Source organism: Pogona vitticeps, chromosome 1, assembly GCF_051106095.1.
Source record: "Pogona vitticeps strain Pit_001003342236 chromosome 1, PviZW2.1, whole genome shotgun sequence".
Taxonomy (NCBI): Eukaryota; Metazoa; Chordata; class Lepidosauria; order Squamata; family Agamidae; genus Pogona; species Pogona vitticeps.
In genome coordinates this window covers 114,895,515-114,918,651 of record NC_135783.1, presented here as the reverse complement: position 1 = coordinate 114,918,651, position 23,137 = coordinate 114,895,515, and the positions used below count along the sequence as shown (strand labels likewise).

Below are 23,137 nucleotides of genomic sequence, written 5' to 3'. Positions count from 1 at the left end.
TAATAGATATTTTGCACCTTTCCAATTCTTGTAGCTTAAGTGCACATACACGAGTGGTACAAATCGCTCAATTCTCCTGATCCATATGTTTTCACTGGACATCTCAGGTTATTCAAAATTAGTGCCGGATCCACAAACTGTTTGTTAATCGAAGAAATGTCCGCGGCGGTATCTCGAGAGGCGTTTATGGTTATATCTCCTGAAGCAAAATATAGAGTCACGGGTTCTGAAAAACTTTTCAGTGACCAATATAACTGTTCTTCCGGTAGGATGCTACTGGGATCTATCACCGAAAATTTCTCCCCTGAGGGGGTCTGTCGGTTTACTGTTGTAGAGACTTGAGCTATTTGTAAGCCCATTATTCTTGGCACAATCCTTGGCTCCGTTGCTTGCATTTCACTGCTTTCAGAAAAATTTGGCTTGACTCCTCCTTGTCTCTGGGGTGGCACATTCCTTAGTTGATTAACTTCATGTGGTTCTGTTGGTTGTTCTGGTATTTCTAGCGATGTTGCACTGAGATAGTTGACCTTCGGGGTTGTTGATTTGTATTTCCGTTGAGCCGGTATGGGCGCCTTCTCGAATCTCCTTGGTGCTGGTAAGGGTGTCTGCTGAAATCTCCGTGGGGCAGGTAACGGGGTTTTGCCAACTGGCTTCCCCTCTTGATTAGTTGATCCCGCCAGTCGTGGACAATCCCTTTCTAAATGGGCTCCTCCGCATTGAAAGCAAGTCAAGGGTGACCTAGCCTGCCTAGGGCCCATGCTTCTTCGCTCTCCAGCAAAAGACTGTCTTGGTTCAGGAACCACTGTTTTCTTAGCTTCATATAGGCTCTGCCTCCTAGGCACTTCTGGAATAGGCCTTACTCTGGTGGTAGGTTCACTTTGCTTGAAGGAAATAAATCCATCATCTTCCTGTTCACAAGTCAGGTTTCCACTATCCATGTTCCCTAAGGAACCTCTGGCCTGCTCTCTCTCAGCAGTTTTGCTCTGTAAAATCTGTAGTTTCAATTCATGGTATTTTTTTGCTTGGAGCTCACTGGCTGTGAGTGCTTTCACCCATTGTTTCTGGCTCTCCATGAAGTCTGCCATCATCAGGGTAAACTGCTCCTGCAACCTGAAACTTATGTCCTTTGCATCTACTGGACTGCTGCTGGCCTCTGCTCCAGCTGTTCCCCTCTACATGGTTATTTCTCCTGTTAGCAGGTCCTGCTGAGTTGGAACTTGTTCCGCCCCAGTGTACTGCTGTGCCCTTCTTGGCATTACTTTAGGTTTAACTACTTCTGGATTTGCTTCCATTAACCTTTGGGCATCTTCTTCAGTAAATCTTGTGACAGCACTCCTCATATGAAATTCTTTGGGTATCTGTAGCGATCTACTAATAGTTGTTGATCTTGCTCCACTCTGCAGTAAAGAACTATGCTCCATTGCTGACAAAATCTCCTTATCCACTGATAATTCAGGCAGTGAACACCGACTGCTAAAAGCCATTTTTCCTTTTTTTTTTCTTCTCTCCCTCCCTGCAGCCTTGGCCGAAGCACGGGAGGAGCAATAAAACAATTAAACTGTCAGCTTTGACTAATCCTACTTTCCCTTCAGGAAATCCTTTTGGCTCTGGCTTGGGGTAGGAAATTTTCCCTTTTTAAACTTTATTTAATCACTTTTAAATTACTTTTATTATCCTGGCTGCTCCTTATAGACTCCTGCTACACTCAAAACAATTTTGCCACTCTGTCACCTGAGTGAAACGAGCTGGCACTTTTGAAACAGCACAAAGCTTGTTCCTTAGAACTCTTAAGCCACTGGCAGAATCTCTCCTTGCATTACTTTAGCCTGAGCTTTCTGCATAGGAGTCTTCTCCAGTCACAATAATTTACAACCTTCCCTGCTTTGCTCTGAAGCTCACGCCAGAGAAGTTTCTCTTGTCCTTTATTTAGCAGTGTGTATCTGCTTGCTCACACATCTGCCTTCATAAAACAATTACCAGCGCTAATTCAGCCCTTGAGCAAAGCGCAAATATTTAAGCTGCCAGCATGGCATAAACACAGCACATGGATTTGTATCCAAACACAGCCACCATGGCTTGTAAATCAAATCCCATCTGCCACTATACTGTAAACACGGCACGTGAGACTCAGATCCCAAGATGCCACCATGTGGTAAAAGCGTTCCTTAGAACTGCCTTTACACGAGACAGAGAGGGATTCAGAATGATCAGTCCCTATTGCCAGCAAAATCGGGTCCTGTAATTTTGTTCTAGGCGACTTCTCACTCCTTCACCCAAGTCTGTCTCGATTTTAAAAAAATAATCTGGAAGGTCTGCTCTTCCTCTTTTATTACTTTAGGACCCTCATTTGGTAGCGTAATGTGGCCAGATCAAAACAATCTTAGTTCTAAAATATCCAATTTACTACAGTAGCTTGGTCTAAACAAGGAGACAGCTTACAGACAATTTGTCTTTTTATATTTTATTACAAAAGATATCATTTCAACAAGCTTATTTTAACGTTATTCAGTATTTCCAAAATAACCCCCAGCCTTAGCCACCAGTCATTTCCTCTATAAAAGTGAAAATAATAAACTCACTAACTATATCTTAAATAAGCATTCTTACGCAAAAATAAAGTCCTGTCGGCTGCATTTCTCTCGGTGTGTCGTCTCTCCCTTCCATCTCTTCTCCGTCCTTCACCTCCTCCTCGCCCATCTTCCTTAAATTAAGAAGTTATGTCCTTGTCCATCGGAGCTGAGATAAGATAAGGGTCAGCTTGCTCTTCTTAACTTTTTTTTTCTTTAGCTGGAGAAGAACTGACCTTGTACATTTTCTCTCTAATTAGCACCTGGGCATAAGCAGATTTCTAGTTTTTTCGTTGCAGCTCTGAACTAAATCCTATGAAATACAACACTATTCTATTTTCATAATCAAATTCATGACACTATCACTATAAATAAATTAATTTACGTACTCTATAAACCCTGGAGTAAGATTGTTTTATAGCAGGAAAGTCATGCTGTGTTCACTTACAAATAACTCCTTGTTTTAACGAACAAGACCAAACAGTTGTAACAGGCCATGGGAGAAGCAGTGAGGGGAGGAGAAAGGAAAAGAGGAAGATGTCCAGGGTGCGTGTTAAAAACAATATTAAAACACAAAAGGAGAGCTTATGAGAAAATGTGCATTTTTGGTCAGAGTCACTGACTGTGGCACAACTAAGAGAGGTTCCAAAATAAAGCATACACAAGAATAAGCACACACACTGTGAACGTGAATGTCTGAGTTTATTAAAGGATGCTTCCACAGCCCCTTCCCCAGAACTTTACTCTTCTTGTTTGCTTTAAAGCATAGAAAAACTTTGCTTTTCTCACTGAACTTGGTGTCACAAAGAGACTCTGTCACAGATGCACCTGCTTGCTCCACTTTGAAGCTAGGCTGTGGTACATCGGCCGACCACAAATATCCTGTCTACCTAATTTCCTATTGAAATGTAACCACAGAACAGGTTGCGACAAGTTAGAGTACCCAAAGGGGGGGGGGGGACTTCCTACATACTTAGAAAGCATATGCCCCTTTGCTGTTCTACCCTATAGAATGCATACTGAATACTGTAACTCCCTTGACCTACTTGTCAGATAATGACAATTTCTTTGTGGTTAGAAGGCATAAAAGCTCTTTGTACTTTTGGGTCAATGTCTCTCGTTTCTGGGGGACCTGAGTGGCCACTCAAAATAAACAGTGTTTGTTCTCTCTTGAGTGTGTGTATGGTCAAATCTCATGCTTGCTGGTACAAGAGTGTTTTAACACTCCTAGATTTCTTATATCTGGCTCACAACACAGCCAGAAAAGGTGAACTCACGATATGAGAATGGATGCAAATGCTACTCATACAGGCTACACATAAAGCTGGTGCCTTACAAAGCAGTCCAAGACATGTCTATTCACAAACGAGACTCACTGAGTTCACTGGTGATTGCAGATACTGCATACACTCCTCCAAAAGGACACGGTTCAAATTAATAAAAGTAAGAGTAATAGCATTCCCGTCTTGCTTTTTACCCACATGTTTCTTTGGAAGCCATCCCAGTTATGCTCCCTGAACAGATAGAAAGCAATTGCAATAGAGAGGAAATAGCCGCCACCATCTTTTACGCTAACTTGATAACCATTCCTCAGTGACTGATTTGCATGCTGGAGAGTATATGCTCATAATGCTGGCTTCCAGCTTTCTTTTACCTCTAGTCATTTGGCACAAAAAGAAAACTAGAGTTTTAAAAGAGTATTAAAGGAGGTATTCAGAAGAACCTAATTCGGTTTATTTATGTAATCCCATCAGAAACACTGCTGAAGTTTCCTGATTTACATATTAACATGCTACTGATATTACCTAGTTTGGACACAAGTGTAAGCTTTGGCCCAACACAAGACAGAATACTGTATTCGCATCCAAGTGATCATACGAGAGGAGGAAAAAAGGGGTGCAGCCTCAGTGCTAATATAATTTCTTCAATTCATCTAAGCAGTTTCAAAGGTACAGTGTATATATCCAAAAAACAACATACAGTGTTAATCCCTTACCTTTACCATCCCCAGGCGCAGCTGCTTTTACAATCAGTCTTGTTTTTGAAGACATGTTAAAGAGTCACTTAACTGGATCAACAAAATCAAGCTGCAGCAACATTCTCACTTGGAGGAAGCTGTATGTTTATTCTTGCATAGGAAGCGTACTGTATAAACTACGTGTTGCACATTCTGCAACTTTAAGGCCACGGTCCTCTACTAGCAAACATTTAAAAGCAGGTGACACCCCCCCCCAATGATCTGCCTTTTATCCACGACACTGTCTTAAAACCTCGCTTCCTTCACCAATTGCTCCCTTGGTCTTCCGGACCCACCTCCACTGCCGTCAGTGGAATATCCTGTTGTGCAGCTTTGCTTTCCTCAATAGCTTCTCTATTTTCAGATTATAATCGTCCTGTTTTGAGCAAACACCTCCTTACTCCATCACAAAAGAGAGGAAGAATTGAGGATAAACCTCTGTTTCTCCTTCATCTTCAGTCAATTTCCTTTTTTTAATTTGATTTTTAAAATTTTAATAATCAACAATAACACAAGAAATAATAAGACAAAAAAGAAGAATAGATAAGAACAAAAACATAAACTCAAATCAAAACTCATAATACAATCTTGACTCAATTTTGTACTTAACTTCAAATATGATTTTTGCACCGGGTTTTGGGCACCAAGCCTGTTTATTTACTGTTTTGAGTGCTTAGTGCCGATTTACAGCCTAGCAACGGAAGCTAGCAACTTAGGGGTCCCTCCCCTCATCTATGACGTCAGGTTGCTACCTGAAGGAGAGCACCAAAAGGCATGGATACCCCAAGCTACCCAGGTTGCCCTGACCCATGAGAGGCAATGTCTACCCTGACAGTATAAGTACAATAAGGACTTTAATTGCTAACAATTGGCTGCCTTTTCATGCCACCCAAATACTGCTGTCTGAAGCTGCTTCCTCACTCTGACTAAAAGCCATGACTTTCATGAGCAAGGATATATCACATGCTTATTCTGAGCTTCCACATGGGATGTGGGGAGCAAATACTTTACTGCTTGCTTGTAAGGGTTTTTTGGGGGGGGCAGAATAGCTGTGAACCTGTGAACCCACATCCTTAAAAAGGAGTACAAGTGCAGTACGTATTCTGTATAAATCTTCTAAAAGCTACAGTTGTTGATTTTGATTTTTTTCCTTTTAAAAAAAAGTAAAGTAAAATGGATAGTACTGTGAGCAGGAGGAGAAAAAAAACACATCATCCAAATTAAACAGAACAAAATAAATTGGAAAACATGACAAAATGATTAGAAGGAGAGAACAATGAAGGCATAATTTGTAACTTCACACTCTACGGAAACTGAGGTGAGTATTGTATCACAGTGCTGGAACTATGACGTTTACATGAATGCTGTTGCTAGGGCTTGTGTTCCTTTTCAGGAGAAAGCTAGCACAGAAATGAAGTAAATAAATTTACAAAAACCTAAAAATTAAATTAACTCAGTATAATTTCACAGATTTTTTTTTTTTTGGAAGGCGGGGCATTTTCTTCGCCTGTGTTCAGGACAGGTCAACCTTTCACCCTAGACTTCAAATTTCTGAAGCCCTAGCCACCAAACAAATGGTAAAGGACTATGGGAGTTGTAGTCCAAAACGTGTGGCAGACCATGCTTCCTCCCCACTGCCCTCTACCATATGCACACCTGTCACCCATAAATAGACTTTCCTTAAAAAAAAAAAAACATTACCAAGGTCATTTTCTGAACTGAACAAATTGTTACAGACATGTGCAACAGAAAAACCACACATTTTAAAAATTCCCATTGTAAGTTTTTACAGTAGGTAAAATGGCCAGAGAAAGCAGACCAAGAGGGATAAGAACCGTCTTGCTTGATCAGAGTGAAGCCCAGCATTTTGTTCTTAACAGCAGCCACTCATATGGCTCCGAAGGTTCAAACTAAAGCAGGCAGATTATGAGTTTTAGTTAATTAATTAACTGTATTTACCCAAATGTGCCCAATATTTTTGAAGCAAGAATAATTTTAACATTTTTATAAGGGACATATGGTTCTCTGCAGACATGACTTCATAAGAGGCATTTTTCTCTTCCGTGTGTGTGTGTGTGTGTGTGTGTGTGTGTGTGTGTGTGTGTGTGTGTGTGTGTGTGTGTGTGTGTGTGTGTGTGTGTGTGTGTGTGTGTGTGTGAGAGGCAGCCCCCAAAAGTAGCAGCCCTATAGCTGTACCGAAAAGGTCCGACATGGGCACAGATCAAGGATGGAACACAATTCCCCATATGCCCTGTGATTGCTGGGAAATAGATTGCCCTGGACTGCTCCACGGGGTCCAAAATGCTATTTATTTCCAAGTAGGATTGTTACTCCCAGAGCTCAGTGTCTTAACTTATTCTATTAAACCAAGTCTTGAGCAATAATAATAAGCAGACAGTTTCTTGGAGGAAAGGGCAACAGGTTTATTCAGGTAAAATAAGGGTGCACTGGGGTGCCCAGTAGGGTGGGGACCCCAAGATCAACAGGGTTCAAGTTTTTATACAGTTCTAAAAAAAAGAACAAAAGTATGCAGCAGTTGATAGGTCTTTGAGGAATCTATGTATTGGTTAGTTTCTCACATTTCAGCAAAGCAGCTACCCATGCACAGAGCAGCTTATCGCTAAGGAACGTTGTCTTTTGCTTCCTTCTTACAGTCCCCTTTCTAGAAGCTGCAATAAGCATGTAGCATCAACGTCCATGAAGGCATTTCATTTCATAAAAAGAGGGGTGCATTTGGCAAGAGCAAATACATTGCAGAATGGCGAGGGTGGCCTGAATACAGCAACAGATTAGACCCAGTAAATAATAACCGTACCCATCCCCATCCAGGGAGCCAATTAGTCAACCATGCTAACAGGGCAAGGTCTCTGGTAACATCTGGATACCACTGCATGCAAAGGGCAGCTAATGGTCACTCTTTGATAGAATCAAAGAGACAGGTTACACATTTGCCACCTGCCCCTTGAACCCAGATGCGGTTCCAGCCTCTCAGTGTTAGGGCCCCCATGGGTGTGATGGGCCAGCCCTGTGTGCCACTAGATGCTCCATGGCTGCACACCCAACAGTCAGCAGCATTAACAACCTGAGATACACCATTCACTAATTGATGAAACAAGTTATGTTCCCAGCCGGCATGTAGTGAGATCACAAAATGGAATAGATAGGGGAGGGGCCACAGCCCCAAAACCAGGGAAACTGGTGGAGAAAACAGAAGAAACAAATTTAGAAGCAATTGCAATAACAATACAAATAACCCATGGGTCCACAGGCATCTGGAAGGTATCACTGTCCTTTGAACAAAAGCCTAAGATCCTGAACAGTAATAGGGTTCCCTGTCCACTCCTTGTAAGGTTTGACCTTCTTCACTCTGGTGTGATATATCCACAGTTTTACTCCGGAAACCTTGATTGCTGTGTCAGTAGTCAGCAGGAGTGCTCCAGCAGAGTTTCAACGGCTGTTTAGCTGGCAGCTGCTCCCACTGTTTCACGACCACCCAATCTCCAGGTTCAAAGTTATGGGCTGGGCCATCAAGGCTGAATGGACATTCCTGGAGGGCTGCAGAATGAGAAGAAGACAAGAAACAAGACAGAGACCGCACAAATGGAGAAAACAATGCCTCTTCATACACTACCTCCCCCCTCTGGGCTCCTGGACCAGAAACCAAGGGCCAGGAGTGGCCAAGTACATGCTCAAAGGGTGATAGTTTCTGTTTTCCTCTGGCGGTTATGATTAGTACTGTGAGGGCCAAGGGGAGAATCTATGGCCACTTAAGGCTAGTCTCCTGGCAGATTTTTGCAAGAAGCACCTTAAGGCACCGAATGCCTTCACAAAATGGTTTTGGGATAGGGTATCTGAAATGTTACTTTATGAACCTGCCCATAATTTTGTAATCTCCTTAAGTGGTCTATTTATGTATCCTACTACCAAGAGACAGTAGGATGGCTGGATCACAGGATAAAACATTCCCTGTAGCGGCAGCGTTCCAAATGGGTGATTCCCTCCCTATCAAAGTCAGGCAGGATCTCTGTTTACTCAGCCTTTGTTTTTAATGGTTTTTAATACTGGGTTGACCCTGCTATGAGGACTCAATAGCAACTGTGGTGTCAGAGAGGTTTTTTGAATTATCTTTTTCTTCTTGTGTTCCCTTTTGGTTTCTAATCTTTCTGAAGCTTTGTTTGAGTTGTAAGGCCAGTGCATCATGGCCACTCCCAATTTGAAGAGACCCTTGTCCAGCAGGCCGAGGCAAAGAGGCAGTTACGAAAGCAGCAAAATCAGGGAGCTGGACAGGGGACAGATTGTATTTGTCTTCCATGTGAAAGGGATTGTCACTCTCGAATTGACCTCCTCAGCCACACTAGACGCTTTTCCAAGTCCTCGACACAGAGCACGATACCATAGTCTTTCGAGACTGAAGGATGCCATCGAAGGCCAGTGATAAATATTTTCAACTGTAAATAGTAAACACAATTTTATGATGCTGTTTGACATGTATAATTTGTATAAACATTTGCATTACAAATATATATTAAATATACCATCTAATTAATTGATGGCATATTTTAATTTGTTAAAAAAACATTTATGAAATGATCTATCAGAGCTGTAATTATTAAGATCCCATATGGTTCCTCTCCAACATCTAGCAACTAGACACAATTTGCACCTGAATACACAGAGATTTGTAGGCCACAGGGGTTCATTCCAAACATGGCAGCCCTCATGGTTGAGCTGAGAATTTCAATATCTACATTAATATATTTAAGACTATTCTCTTTAAGACATTTTAACTAGAACTATGCCAACACTGTCTGTTCCATGTGTTTTCAGTGTAGATGCTGCTGAGAAAATAACCAGTGCAAGTCTTAGTGCCAGGCTGTCTAAGAAGGGTTGTAAAATTGTTTTTATTTAATATTTTAATATAATGTGTTTTTAATTATTTTAAATATTTGTATAACTTACTGTTTTTTACTTTTAAATATTGTCTTTTAAAATGTATTTATGTCCAGGAGAAAGGCAGGGTAAAAATATTATACAGTAAATAAAATAAAGAACTGGGCAGACCAGATTTGGGGAACCCAATGTGGCTAAACTCCAGTTCCTTTTCTGTCAAACCCGGACAGCCTGACCTGTGTCAAAAGAAGACAGGAGCTCTAGTAAATCAAGATACCGAGAGCTACAAAGTCCCCATAGCAAGGATGAAAGGAACACTGTGCCTGGATCCAGATCAAATGTTGACCTCTCTGAGGACTGGCTCAGAGGCATTGGGTAAATCATCATCTCAAAGTGTTCAGCCAGTGGGAGGCAGCGTATGAAATCTTTTGCTCATCATCTGATATCTCTCACATATACACTGCTGAAGGAAGCCAAGAAGAAGGAATCAGTTCAGCCTTGTTGGGTGAATTCCAACTCTCGGTACAGGGTTTAGTTTGAGAACATTACCCTGTCCCTTCTCCAACAGCATGCCTAGCTGCCGTCCTATTTTACTTTTTCATCCACTGCTTTGTTACATTTGTAAACCAAAGCTAGGTTGTCCTTTACTTCAAATACAACACTAAGTTCTTTTTAAGCCACACTGGCTCTGTGTTTCAAGGCATCTGACAGAGAAATGGCCAGTATCCTGCAGCTGCTATCAAGCCAATCTTCGTGTTGGATAGTACTTCTCCCTTGGATTCATCTGTTAAAATGAATCTCCTGCCCCTGTTTAATTAATCTTTCGCTCTGTTTCTCTCATTTTTTAATGATTTTATTGGCTGATTGTTTGGGCTGTTGCCATCTTGTACCTTAGTACAGATTTTATTATATATTTCAGAAATGGTTTTTGTTTGTTTTCTCATTTAACATTTTATTTGCTTTATTATTGAATTTTAGCTTAATTGTTGATGTTTCCATTGTAAGTTACCCAGAGTAGTATCCTGGCCACCAACTGGGTGAGGTAAACAAACAGCTTATTTGACTTCATTTACAATGCCCCTCAGTTTCCAAAGAAGCTGCTATGTGGCACCAGGGAAAAACAATGCCGAGTATCAAGCAGTGTTCTCTAGATCCTTCCCATTTCACTTTAATCCGAGGTCTGCAAATATCTGTAGCTATTGTTTCAAAGAAGGATTTATATGATATTGGAAATACTTACGTTAGTGACTAGCTGAATGGAGCACGTTATGGGTATATTGAGATTATCCTTAGAGCAGGAAGAAAAAAGTCCTCACTTTTCTGAGAACAGTTCCTCCTTTCCTGACAGTATGCAATTGCCATGTCGCATTATAATATTTTTTTCCATTCACTCATTCAGGCTTCCATAGTAAAAACATTTTTTTAAAAACAGAGCATGCTGTGTATGTCTAGTCGAAATAGTTCAATTGGACATATTCCTAAATATGTTGCCAATGAATCTGCAATTCTATAGCCATTTCCCAGGATTAAGCCAGAGGATTTGAATTTGCACTTCTTGTGTCTGAAGAAGCGGGATTTGATCCACGAAAATCTCACACAGAAATAAATATGTTAGCCTTTAAGGTCCAACAAAGCAGAGGGAGCAGGTATGTCCACTTGTAGTAAAAGTACAAATGGGAGACTGAGTCTCAAGACATGTAAAAATGTTGGCAATGGAGATTTTATTCTTACCTAAAAAGCTCAGGCGCAATATGTTTCGGCGATGACTTTCTTCAAGAGTTAAGCATAAAATAATTTTAAAAATAATAATTTAGAAACTGCTCGCTTGGGACAGTTACAACTCTTTTTTCTTATCTATACAGTTAATATATGGAAGTGAGAGCTGGACCATAAAGAGAGCAGACCGCCGACGAATTGATGCCTTTGAATTGTGGTGCTGGAGGAGACTCTTGAGAATCCCCTGGACTGCAAGGAGAACAAACCTCTCAATTCTAAAGGAAATCAATCCTGAGTGCTCACTGGAAGGACAGATCCTGAAGCTGAGGCTCCAGTACTTTGGCCATCTAATGAGAAGAAAAGACTCCCTGGAAAAGACTTTGATGTTGGGAAAGTGTGAAGGCAAGAGGAGAAGGGGACGACCGAGGATGAGATGGCTGGACAGTGTCTGCGAAGCAACCAACATGAATTTGGCACAACTCCGGGAGGCAGTAGAAGATAGGAGGGCCTGGCGTGCTCTGGTCCATGGGGTCACGAAGAGTCGGACACGACTAAACGACTAAACGACGACGATACAGTTAATAATATAAGGTATTAATAAATATGCACATAAGACCCTAGTACAGCTTAAGGATAGCATATAAGATACATACCAAGCTTTTAGAACTTTTGCTTCTCGTTTGGTCTCTACCAGCTCCAATGTTAATCCAAAGTGCAAATACAGAAGGGGTGGTATCTACTTATTCTCAGCTGGCAGATGAGTCAAGGACAGTGAGATAATCAGCGAGGCAGTGGGGGCTGTGCTATAGTAAGGGCAAGACACCTATTTCTTCATTTAGTCCAAAAGGGGCTAAGTGTTCAACCTCAACACCCAGGCAATTTCCCTCCTCAGTAAGGACCTCTCATAGTTAACAGGAACCATATCCACAACACAGAATATTAAATCTCTCATCGTGTGATTGAATTATGTGAAGTGGCTGACAAGAGGACTACCCAGTCTTCTATTTCTTAAATTACTCACATGTAAGGTAGTCCAATATATTGTTTCTCTCTCACCTTTAATTTGGCCAACATTTTACAATATTGATGCATATTCTCTTCAATATATTCAGTACACTAGGTGGAGTTCTGCGACAGTTCAGCTTTCCGCACAATTACTAATAATGAGAATATCTGTCTATTGAATTGCAGCCAACCTGGCACTTGTTATGTTGGACTATAAATCCTACCCAGTCTACAAACAGATTATGCTTTGGATGGCTGAGGGGCTACTGCTCAGGGGATGTTTTACTTTTTTCATGTACAACAATCTACATGTATTCAAATAGAGTCATCTCATCTTCTTCTGGTTGCTGCACAATGGTGGAGGGCAGGGTTTCACTTAACTGGGGCTTGTTTTTGGGGTAGGACTTATATTAAAAGCATCCTGAATAATCATATTAGGGCTTATTTTCAGGTTAGGTCTTATTTTTGGGGAAACAAGGTAGTAGTTATGGTTATAGGATATTCTGTAACTTGAAGTATGGAAATATTTTCAAGCTAATCAGACAGGGAAACTCCCCCCAAAGATGGAACAGTATGACGAACCCTCCCTGTTTTCTCCACAGAAAAACCACAGGGAGTCTCTCACTAGCAGCAACCATTATACAAGAATAAATCTCATATTAGGGTGTGAAGAGGTGAACAACATATTTTTCTTTTATTTATTTATTTATTTTATTTATATCCCGCCTATCTGGTCTTATGACCACTCTAGGTGGCTTCCAAGTACATATATAAAATGACTTATAAAAATTATTAGCACTAGGAAATTATTACATCAGATAATAAATTCTTCAAGAAGGGAAAAAGAAGAGAGGAGAAAAAAGAAATAAAAATCAAATATTAGCTGGAGGGAAGGCCTGCGTGAACATCCATGTTTTTAATTGGTTTTTAAAGATATCCAGCGAAGGGGCCACATGAATCTCTGGAGGGAGATTGTTCCAGAGGTGAGGAGCTACTGCCGAGAAGGCCTGGTTTCTTGTTTTCTCCTTCCGGGCCTCCCTCGGCATCAAGCTCCTCAGCCTCACCTCCTGACTTGCTTGGGTGATACGGGTAGACCTTGGTGGGAGTATGCGTTCTGCCAAATATTGAGGCCCTAAACCGTTTAGGGCCTTATAAGTAAGCATTAAGACTTTGAAGTAAATGTGGAACCAAATAGGCAGCCAGTGCAATACGGCCAGAATAGGAGAAATATGCTGGTATTTTCTCGCTCCAGTAAGGAGTCTGGCCGCCGCATTCTGCACCACTTGGAGTTTCCGCATCAACCTCAAAGGCAGCCCCACATAGAGCGCATTGAGATTACGAGTGCATATACCAAGGTAGTGAGCACCCCCATATCGAGATAGGGTCGCAGCCGGGCTATCTGCCAAAGGTGGAAAGAGGCGGTGAGGACCACTGACGCCACCTGCGTTTCCATGGTGAGCGGCAGGTCCAGATGGATCACCAAGCTACGGAGCCCACTCTTTGTGGCAAGGGTCATCCCCCCAAACGAGAGGGAATCACCCAAACCACCCACCATGGGGGCACCCACCCTCAGAACCTCTGTTTTGTCTGGGTTCAGCCTCAGCCCATTTTCCTGCATCCACTGCAACATAAAGAGACTCTACTTATGATCCTCCTTTGTTCTTTACAGAGCTGCCAAGAGTCAAGCTAATGGCTATGTTGGTAATTGCTGATTATTTTAAAATGCCCTGCCCTGCTGAAATACACAGCAACATTATCTTTACAGAAAGGAGAATGTATTCAACAATTGCAGTCATTTGTAGAAGAGGTCCAGCAAACTACTGTACTGTAATGCGAGAGCTCAAGTGCTGGATGCTTGGTATGAATTCCTAGGTGACCTATCTTATAATGTACTTTACAGTATTTTGCACAATGTTTCTGCGGACAGATGTGTGGGGGAGGAAAGAACTATTAGGAAGGCTAATATAGGAGGTGTGGAGTATCCAACTTGAACACATTGGAAGAAAAGCAGAATATACCACTTGCCATACCAATAGTCCTTCCCATTAAAAAGAGCTTTTATGTTGTATTATTCTTGATGCCTGTTGATATAGCATTATCACTGGCCTGTCAGGGATTAGCCTTGGCGAACTCAGGGAGTGACCCCCTTGATTTAAAATGTGGGAAATATTGTGGGTTTGGAATGGGCTGATTTGCATTATTTTTCCTGACCACATGAAGTGAAAGGAGATGTGAATCAGCCCTGCTCTCCCTGAACCTGTAGCCTTTCCCCTCCACCACTGGAGTGACTTTTTTTTTAATATTCCATTTGCACTGGTTCAGACATTTGATTGCATGAACTGATGCAGAGAGGGAAGATGAATCATATACAAGCAAACACAAAGTGGTGCTTGGCCACTTCAAACACTATCTCTCTCATTGCTTGCCTCAGGAAAGAGGATAAGGATAACACCCCTCCCCCCCTTCTTTTACAGCTTAAAAACAGAAAGAAAAGCTTATCTCTCTGGGCAAGAGGGTTTTTGTTTTAAAGATAACGAGTTGAAATGAGGAAGAAAACCTTTGTTTATAGCTTATTTGGCAGTGCCTTTGTAATGGTACAAACTGCAGGGCGATAAATAGAACAAGCAGCTGACAAGGCTCAGGCTCCTCCCCACGCCCCCACCCCCCGCGCCTGTGTCGTCGGTGAAGAAGAGACCCAGGGAAACCTAAATTTCCTGGCACAACTTCACAATGAGTGAATGTGAGTGAATTCACCTTTCCCTTGCTTAGTATTCGCACCCCCACCCTATCTATTGTAATTCGTTAACACCATGCAGTTCCTTTTTCAGAGGATAATGAGGAAGATGCATATAAACCGAGATGCATTCCTCCTCCCCCAGTTGTTTCTTTTTTTTGCCTTGCAAACGGCACTCCTCCCTTGCTGTTTAAGGATGACTGTGGTTTTCCCAAACCCATGCCTGATTTGGCTCAGTCTGCCTCCACTTAACTTCTTTTCAGCTGATGCAGCTATTTATAGGATTAAATGTTCAAACTTTTAATCAGGCCTTAATTTTACTGCTGGTGCTATTGCTTCAGTTTTTTTTACGGTTGGCCATTAGCATTATTTTAGGATCTTGATTTTTGAATATTTGAACAGGTTGATTCTGTCTAGTTTGCCTGTTGTGTCATATTTGTGACTGGCAATATTCTTTTCGGAATTATATTGATTGTCCTTGTTTTTTAGCATTTATATGAAAACCACTTTAAGGCTTTTGTCAGGTGCACAGTCTATAAAAATTAAAACAGGCCCTCTTCCTATATATTAGTCTGGTATAATTTAACCTTAGGTATGCTACCATCTATTCCAACTCATTATTCAATTCATATAAAAGGGAATATTCTAAGGTAAGAAATTTAAAATGTAGGATATGGAATTATCAAGGAGGGGATTGCACAAAAGGTAGCCATTGGTTGCTGCTGGGTAAGGTCTTTATGCCCTGAAGTCAAAATCTTCATCTGTGTTGATTTGGTGAAAATGGCTCAACCCCAGAAACGAACAAAAGTATGAAATCCCAGAGGGTGCAGTCAGCAAAGCAGTGCACAGTACAGTATATTGCTAAATCATGCATAAGGCAAAGTGTTCCAAATCCTCTTATGATAATGTCAGTTCCAGAGGTCTGGAATTATCCAGTCAATGCTGGGGATCTCCGGGATTGTTCTCACCACCATTTCTGCTCCTTCCCACATCAGAGATGACAAAGGAGTAATAGCATATGTCAAGCACACCCAATTCCACCCCCCCCCACACCTCTGTTCTGCTTTTCTTTAGGACATGATGTGGTTGCCTAATCAAAATTTAAAATACAATGTGTAAAACAGTTTGTTGTTCATGACTCCAACTATAAATCACATGCCTTTATTCAACAGATGTCAACAGCAAGATAAGACAGAGAACAAACACAGTAACATATATGCGCCATTTATACCACACGGACCACCCCACTCACCATTACCTGCAGCTGGCTGACAGCCCAGCAGCTGAGCAAAAAACTCTCCCACATCCACATCACTACATAACACCCCTTCCCCCCCCCAGATAAAAATGTCGTCGTTTATTCGTTTAGTCGTGTCCGACTCTTCGTGACCCCATGGACAGAGCACGCCAGGCCCTCCTATCTTCCACTGCTTCCCGTAGTTGTGTCAATTTCACGTTGGTTGCTTCGCAGACACTGTCCAGCCATCTCATCCTCGGTCGTCCCCTTCTCCTCTTGCCATCACACCTTCCTAACATCAAGGTTTTTTCCAAGGACTCTTTTCTTCTCATGAGATGGCCAAAGTACTGGAGCCTCAGCTTCAGGATCTGTCCTTCCAGTGAGCACTCAGGGTTGATTTTCCTTTAGAACTGATAGGTTTGTTCTTCTTGCAGTCCAGGGGACTCTCAAGAGTCTCCTCCAGCACCACAATTCAAAGGCATCAATTCTTCGGCGATCTGCTTTCTTTATGGTCCAGCTCTCACTTCCATACATCACGACAGGAAAAACCATAGCTTTGACTATTCGGACTTTTGTTGGCAAGGTGATGTCTCTGCTTTTTAAGATGCTGTCGAGGTCTGTCATCGCTTTCCTCCCAAGAAGCAGGTGTCTTTTAATTTCGTGGCTGCTGTCTCCATCTGCAGTGAAAGATAAAAATGTAGCTACAACCAAAATCCTTTAAATATTTTGGTTGGGCCCTCACCTGTTGTGAGCGCCTCGGTTCTTCCGCTACATTGGTCTCAATCTGTCCTTCATTGTTTGTCATGATTGGGTCACTCCTCATCTCTACTTCAGGAGTTATTTCCCCCTCAGGAGTTATCCTGTCTCCGGTCACCCCTGTCTTCAATTCTTCAACTTCTCTTTAACAACATTAAAGGGCGTTCCCTGCAGCAACGCTGATGCAATAAGTGCCCTGGCAATCTCAAATGTTTGTCTCCCATACACGCTAAAAAAGGTAGCCTTCTGAAGGCCCGACTCTGCAATTCCCTGAGTAGTCAAATAAATCTCAAAACGTGTTATATAAGAGTCCCACTCTTCGGCTGCTTGATCAAAAGGTTCAAACTGACCCCTGCCGGCCATTTCTCATGGTCACGTTGCTTCCCGGTTAAGGCCACTCACTTCTATTGCCAAAAAACCCATCCATTTCAGTGATTTATCTCTTCTGATCCAATCCCCGTGGCCAGTGTAAAATAGTGGGTTCACAACTCCAACTATAAAACAAACACCTCCTGGAGTGCCACTGCTCTACCCAACACAGGATGTGGCAGCTTGAGCGAACTCCACTTTCTACCTGCTTGAAAGAGCAGCAAAGGGCATTCCATAATTTGGCACTGGAGACTTCCATTGCTCTGGCTGCTCCTCCAGGCAGAGAAGAGTGGGGCATTATGGGTCAAGCGGTCTATGGCCTCCGCAACAGAGGTCATGAATTGGGAGACAGTCATCCTTAGCCAGGATGGGAGACAGTCTAGCTTAGCCTAGCTAGATAAGGGATTTCGCAGAGGAAAAACACCACTTTTTCAGGCCTGAAAAGGTGGCCCTGGTTAGCAAGTTAAAGGACCTGCTCCACTCCAGGTTTGCCTCCTTGTGGAATAAGGAAGAGTATGTTGCAGTAACACTCTCGGACCCCTGAATTAAACAGTGGGCAATGGATATTAAGCAGCAGTAAGAGTGGGGCAATGCCAGCCAACTTTCCATTACATACAACAGCTGCTAGTGAAGAAGATAGAGCTAGCACTGAGGGGGTCACACGAAGTAGGACGAAACTGGCAATGTTCATAGCACCCCAAACAACAGTGCCAGTAACTGTATTCTAAAGTCCAAGTCCCTCACTCCTGCAAAAACAGGACAAGTTTTCTGGGACACTGTCTTGATGATCATGACATGGACTTGTCCTCCAGAGACACCACCACCCCAGAGGAAGGAAATGGCAAAGGTAGAGGCATACATTCAGGAGCCCTGCAAGCCAAAAGAGATTGATCCCTTGTCTTACTGGACTGAGAAGGAGACTGTTTGGGGACATCTGGCCAAGGTAGCAGCAGGACTGCTCTCTTGCCCACCAACTACGTGTGCCAGTAGGTGCGTTTTCTCAGGCAGGGGATACTGTCAATTCACACCACTCTTACCTGAAACCTGGATTTGTAGAAAAAATTCTTTTCCTTAAGGTCAACCTACCATTGCTGGTCTTCCCTGAAGCCCCTTTTAAGCCCCTTTTTTCCTTTTAATGGGTAATCTGAGATTGTGCCCACTTACTCAGCTGTGCTGTGCTCCAGGCATAGTTTCCACTAGAGAAAGCGCTCTCTTGCACTCGCTCCGGAGGACCCGGTCTGCGAGCCACTCTTTAACCTCGCAGGGAGGCTCGTTGTCCCGCCTCCTGCCAGGAGTGGCTAGCTGACCGCGAGCTCTGGAGCGATAGGAAGGGAGACGTGGAGCCTGCAGCAACAGCGAAAGGGTGAGTGGACAGTCTGGCCCCAGGGGGCTGGACCCTTGTTATCTCCACCTGTGCGGGGGGGTGTGTTATTCATATTTGTATTTGTATACGAATACCCCCATGTCTAGTTTCCACCTACCACAGGCTATCTGCTACTTCAGTCTGCCTGCCAGTGCTGCCCAGGGTATTTGCCCACTCCCCAATGCAACCTGTCCTCTGCTTTCTCAATGCTGCTGGCACTTCTTGCTGGCATTTCCTCTGTTCAGACTTCAATGACTGCCCATTATAGTCATTTCCTAATACCTAGGCACTGCTGGCTGTTGTTGTGCACACCTTTTCTTTGGCACAGTCACCAGGAAGGTGTCAGAGGAAACTGGGAAATCCTTTAAAAATCCTATTTATATGTTTTTAAAGGGAAAAATAACAACTACAGTATATATATTGACTGTAATTCCAATTTTTAAAAATTCCCAATGTAAACGGGTGCAATTCCAAATTCCAAGTGCTCAGAAACCTCTGCTGGTCCAAATGATATGACTGGTCTCTCGACCTGGGCTTCTAAATAGGGCACTTTTTTTTTCATTACAAGACCTTTGCTGTCTACTTGTTAGTTCCTGGACATGATTTCAAACTTGAAATTACTTGGATCCAAGCTTGCTGAAGGGTCAGGAGTCAGCATATTAGAGTGTGGGATCAGCCAATACATTTATTATCTTCCATCAGGACTGCAACTTCTTCTCACTGTCAGTAAATTGCAGCTAATTCCCTCTTCCCATGGGACCATTTTGCTGTAAGTCAATTTCCTGTTTGTTCAAAGTTTTGAAGAAACTACTTAAAAATAACTAGGTTATTATACTTATTTCTATTTTATTATATTGAAAGTATGACTACACTACTACGATGGGATTGTTTTTCAAGTATCACAGTTAAAGTTACTTTTATAGCTATGTGCCTGGCTAGCTTCATTAAATGGTGAAAGAAGAATGTCTCATGATACAAGTACTGGCTTGTGCAGTTGCCTCATCTTCTACCATAGATGTAAATGCAGGAGAAGGTGATACCTGTATTAAGGCCACTGTTGTAGGTGTCAGAGATGAGGTGGATAAGAAAGAAATGTTTTTGTATTGTGGGCCTACATCTTGTACTATTCAGAGGTTTAAAAAGTAACTGTTTTAGTTACTCCTGAGAAATGGAAAAGCAAGGAGTTGCTGTTTAAAAACTGTAATGGGACCTTTTTGGGGAGAGGGACTCAAAGAAATTAACAACTAATTACATCTTAATTTTCCATGTTCTGGATTTGTAGGGAGTGTACTTCACCAAACATGATTGACTTGTCCTGCTCCCCCATCATCAATGGCTATGTGGTAGGGAATACCTCATCACCTTTTGATCATTTGCTAGTAATGAATTAACTATAGGTGTGACTAATTTCACAGTTTGTTGTATGCTGTATGCTAATTCGTTCATGATTGCATCAGTGTTAATAGCATTTATATAGGAGGCTCCAGTTCCCATAACTTCAAGCTAATCTCTTTCTTGGTATATGGGAAATGGAACACACCCTGCTATAGGCAAACTCATAATTTCCATCCTTTAAAACTTGTGCCAACATATGGAAGAATACATTCTGAAATGATCTTGAGATACATTTAAACTAGGGATGGAGATATTCGTATTTGTAAATGAATACAAATATCCTCGTTCCAGGTGCACCTAATGTGGGTCTGGCCTTTGGAACTGGACCATCCACTCAAGTGCTGCTGCTCTGCCAGTGTCACACACTTTCTGCAACTTGTGGAAATAGCTCTGCTGCCTCCCTGCTCAGCTGGACACTTAGCAGCTGTGTGGGACTACTTGTCCTCCCCCTTCTGCCTGGAATGGCCAGCAGAGCCAGGAGACAGTGGAGCTACTTCCGTGATTGGTGGGAAAAATGGGACACTGGCAGCGTGGTGGTGCATGAGTGGATGGGCTGTTCCCAAGGGCCAGACCCACATTAGGTGCACCTGGGACAGGGACATTCATATTTGTTTGCAAATATTAATATCCCCATCTCTACTTTAAACTTTTGAAGTAAACCTGGACCTCTTTCAATGAAAGTATAGGATCCATCAAAATCTATTGGGAGTGATGTAAATTCAAGGTGAGAGCCACTGTGATGCAGAGATTTTAATGCAATTTTTTTCCAAATGCACAAGTGCCCTGACAGACCCTCCTTAGCCTGAAAAGCCAAATAAAAACCTTCAGGCTGAGCACTTGCTTTGGTGTCTCGTAAGTATAGCTGAGCTTTCTGCTCCCCCACTTCTCCACCTTTCACTGTGATTGCCTTTATAGCATGAACCAATGGGTGCAATGATCCAACAAACCCATGGGCTGCAAAAAAAATTCACAGGAGGCGGACTGGGAAGCGAATGTAAGATTACTTTGGCATGAACTAAAGAAAGGCTTGGAAAAAAAACAGGACTTCAGTTGCCTCCTGAAATCCAGGAGGGATGGGCTAGCCACACCTATAGAGGAAGGGAATTCCAGAGTGAGACAGCCACCACAAAGAAGGCTTGATTGTGGGTGGAAGACCTCTGGGTCTCTCCCGGGGTAGCCACCTGGAGCATTCCCATATAAGAGGTGGTGGTGGGATCGGTAGCAGTTTGAGGGAGACACACTCAGACAGGCAGCAAGCTTCTAAACCATTAAGGGCCTTAAAAACTAACATAAACACCTTGGATTTGTTCTGGAAGCATACAGGCAGCAAATGCAGATGGGCCAGGACAGACGTTAGATGGTCATATTGAGATGTCCCAGAGACCAACCTGGGAGCAGCGTTCTGCACCAGCTGCAGCTTCTGAACAGCCTTCAGGGACAGCCTCATTTGGAGAGTGTTGCAATAGTCTGTTTTTAGGTTACAAGCACGTGGGCCAATGTTGTGAGGAATTTTCTGTTGAGATGGGGTGGAAGTGTGTAATCCATCTCAGCTGGTAAAAGGTGGACTGGGCCACAGCAGAGATCTGATACTTCATTGTGAGGGCCAGGTCCAGCAGCACACCAAGATTTTGCACCTGATCCTTCAGGGGGAATGTGATCCCATCACAATCAGCTAGCCAGCCAGCCACCAAGTCAATCAAAAGTCTCTCAAAGCAACAGAATCTCTGTCTTGTCAGAATTCAGTTTCAACATGTTAGCCCTTGTCCAGTCCATAACTGCGGCCAGCTAGGGCTGCAGGGTCTGCAGAACTTCCACTGTTGAGGAGGAAAATGAGAGATAGTCATCAGCGTACTGATGACAATGAACTCCCAAAGTCCGGATGATCTCTCCTAGATCATATAGATGTTGAACAGAATGGGGGAAATGATTGACCCCTGTGGGACATCACATTGCACCACCCAAGGGGATATATCTGTGAAGATTCTCAGTCATCCAGGTGTGGTTATCTGGAAGCTGAGTCATTGAACTGGACTTATTTCTTGCTAGGTTGAAATGTTTTGCTACTCATCTTCAGTCTGAGGAGAGTTGGTAGGAGATACCTGATATAAACTCTATGTTGGTTTCACTTCCCCCTGGTCTGAATAGGCTCATTAGCCTATTGACAGGGCAACCTATCACTGGTTGAATCCTGGAGAGGCCTCCCCTGCCTTTATGGACTTCCCAAGAGACACAACGAAGGAGCCCCCCTCAGACCCATCGTCAGCAACATAAACTCGGTAACATATAACATTGCTAAATACCTGGCCACCATCTTAGCACCATTGGTGGGACACTCGGATCACCACATTCACATCTCAGAGGGGTTTGCATCCAAGGTCAGGGAACTGAAACTAAATACTGACGAAACCATGGTATCCTTTGATGTCACTTCCCTCTGCACCAGCATTCCCACCCCCAATGCCCTAACAACTGTGAAAAGGAGACTGGAAGAAGACAACATTCTCTCCACCAGAAGCAGCCACAACCTGGACCAGACATGCCTGCTCCTGGACCTGTGTCTGAGCACCACTTACTTCACCTACAGAGGTTGTGCCATGGGTTCCTCGGTGTCACCCATTGATGCTAACTTATTCACGGAGGAAGTGAAAAAGAAGGCACCAAACACTTCTAGGGGACCACTCCGACCCATTGGTTCAGGTATGTGGACAACACCTGGGTGAAGATCAAGATTCAGGAAGTATAGGCCTTCACAGGCCACATAGACACAGTGGACTCCAATATAAAGTTCACCAGGGAAGATACCAAAGACAACTGGCTGGCTTTCCTGGACTGTGCAGTCATGATAGGATCCAACAGCAGCTTAGGAATAGAAACAGGATGCTAAACCACAGAGCAAGAAACATCCTCACATCCACAGAAGCCAAGAAAAAGGAAGACAGACATCAGAGGACAGCCCTTAAGGCCTGTGGATATCCAAAATGGGCCTTTAACAAGGCAGTGTCTTGACCCAGGAGGACAATGGAACAGTCTGAGACCCAGAGCCGACTGAAGAACCTGGTCATTCCTTACATGGGGGGGGGGTATGTCT

At 42.9% G+C, this 23,137-nt stretch overlaps 2 protein-coding genes and 1 long non-coding RNA gene across 5 annotated transcripts in view; 1 reads left to right on the top strand and 2 right to left on the bottom strand.

The window, feature by feature from the left end:
- LOC144583004 (sialin-like) overlaps positions 1-6,540 on the bottom strand; it is a 39,143-nt gene extending 32,603 nt beyond the window's left edge. For all 3 annotated transcript variants that reach the window (XR_013541926.1, XM_072999658.2, XM_072999672.2), the window contains exon 1: positions 4,564-6,540. Coding sequence is in view for 2 of the 3 variants with exons in the window: in XM_072999658.2 (XP_072855759.2) it covers positions 4,564-4,618 (55 nt within the window). In the remaining variant the exon portion in view is untranslated. The remainder of the gene's footprint in view (positions 1-4,563) is intronic.
- A 442-nt stretch (positions 6,541-6,982) lies between these two features.
- On the bottom strand, positions 6,983-11,895 carry LOC140707070 (uncharacterized). Its single transcript, XR_012087066.2, has 2 exons — positions 11,844-11,895; positions 6,983-9,032 (listed from the first exon to the last, which is right to left on the bottom strand). It is a non-coding gene; the product is annotated as an uncharacterized LOC140707070 (long non-coding RNA).
- Positions 11,896-13,797: 1,902 nt separating this feature from the next.
- Positions 13,798-23,137, top strand: part of CD109 (CD109 molecule) — a 119,205-nt gene continuing 109,865 nt past the window's right edge. The window contains exon 1 of the mRNA XM_072999675.2: positions 13,798-14,935. Coding sequence (XP_072855776.2) covers positions 14,926-14,935 — 10 coding nt within the window. The 5' untranslated portion in view covers positions 13,798-14,925. The remainder of the gene's footprint in view (positions 14,936-23,137) is intronic.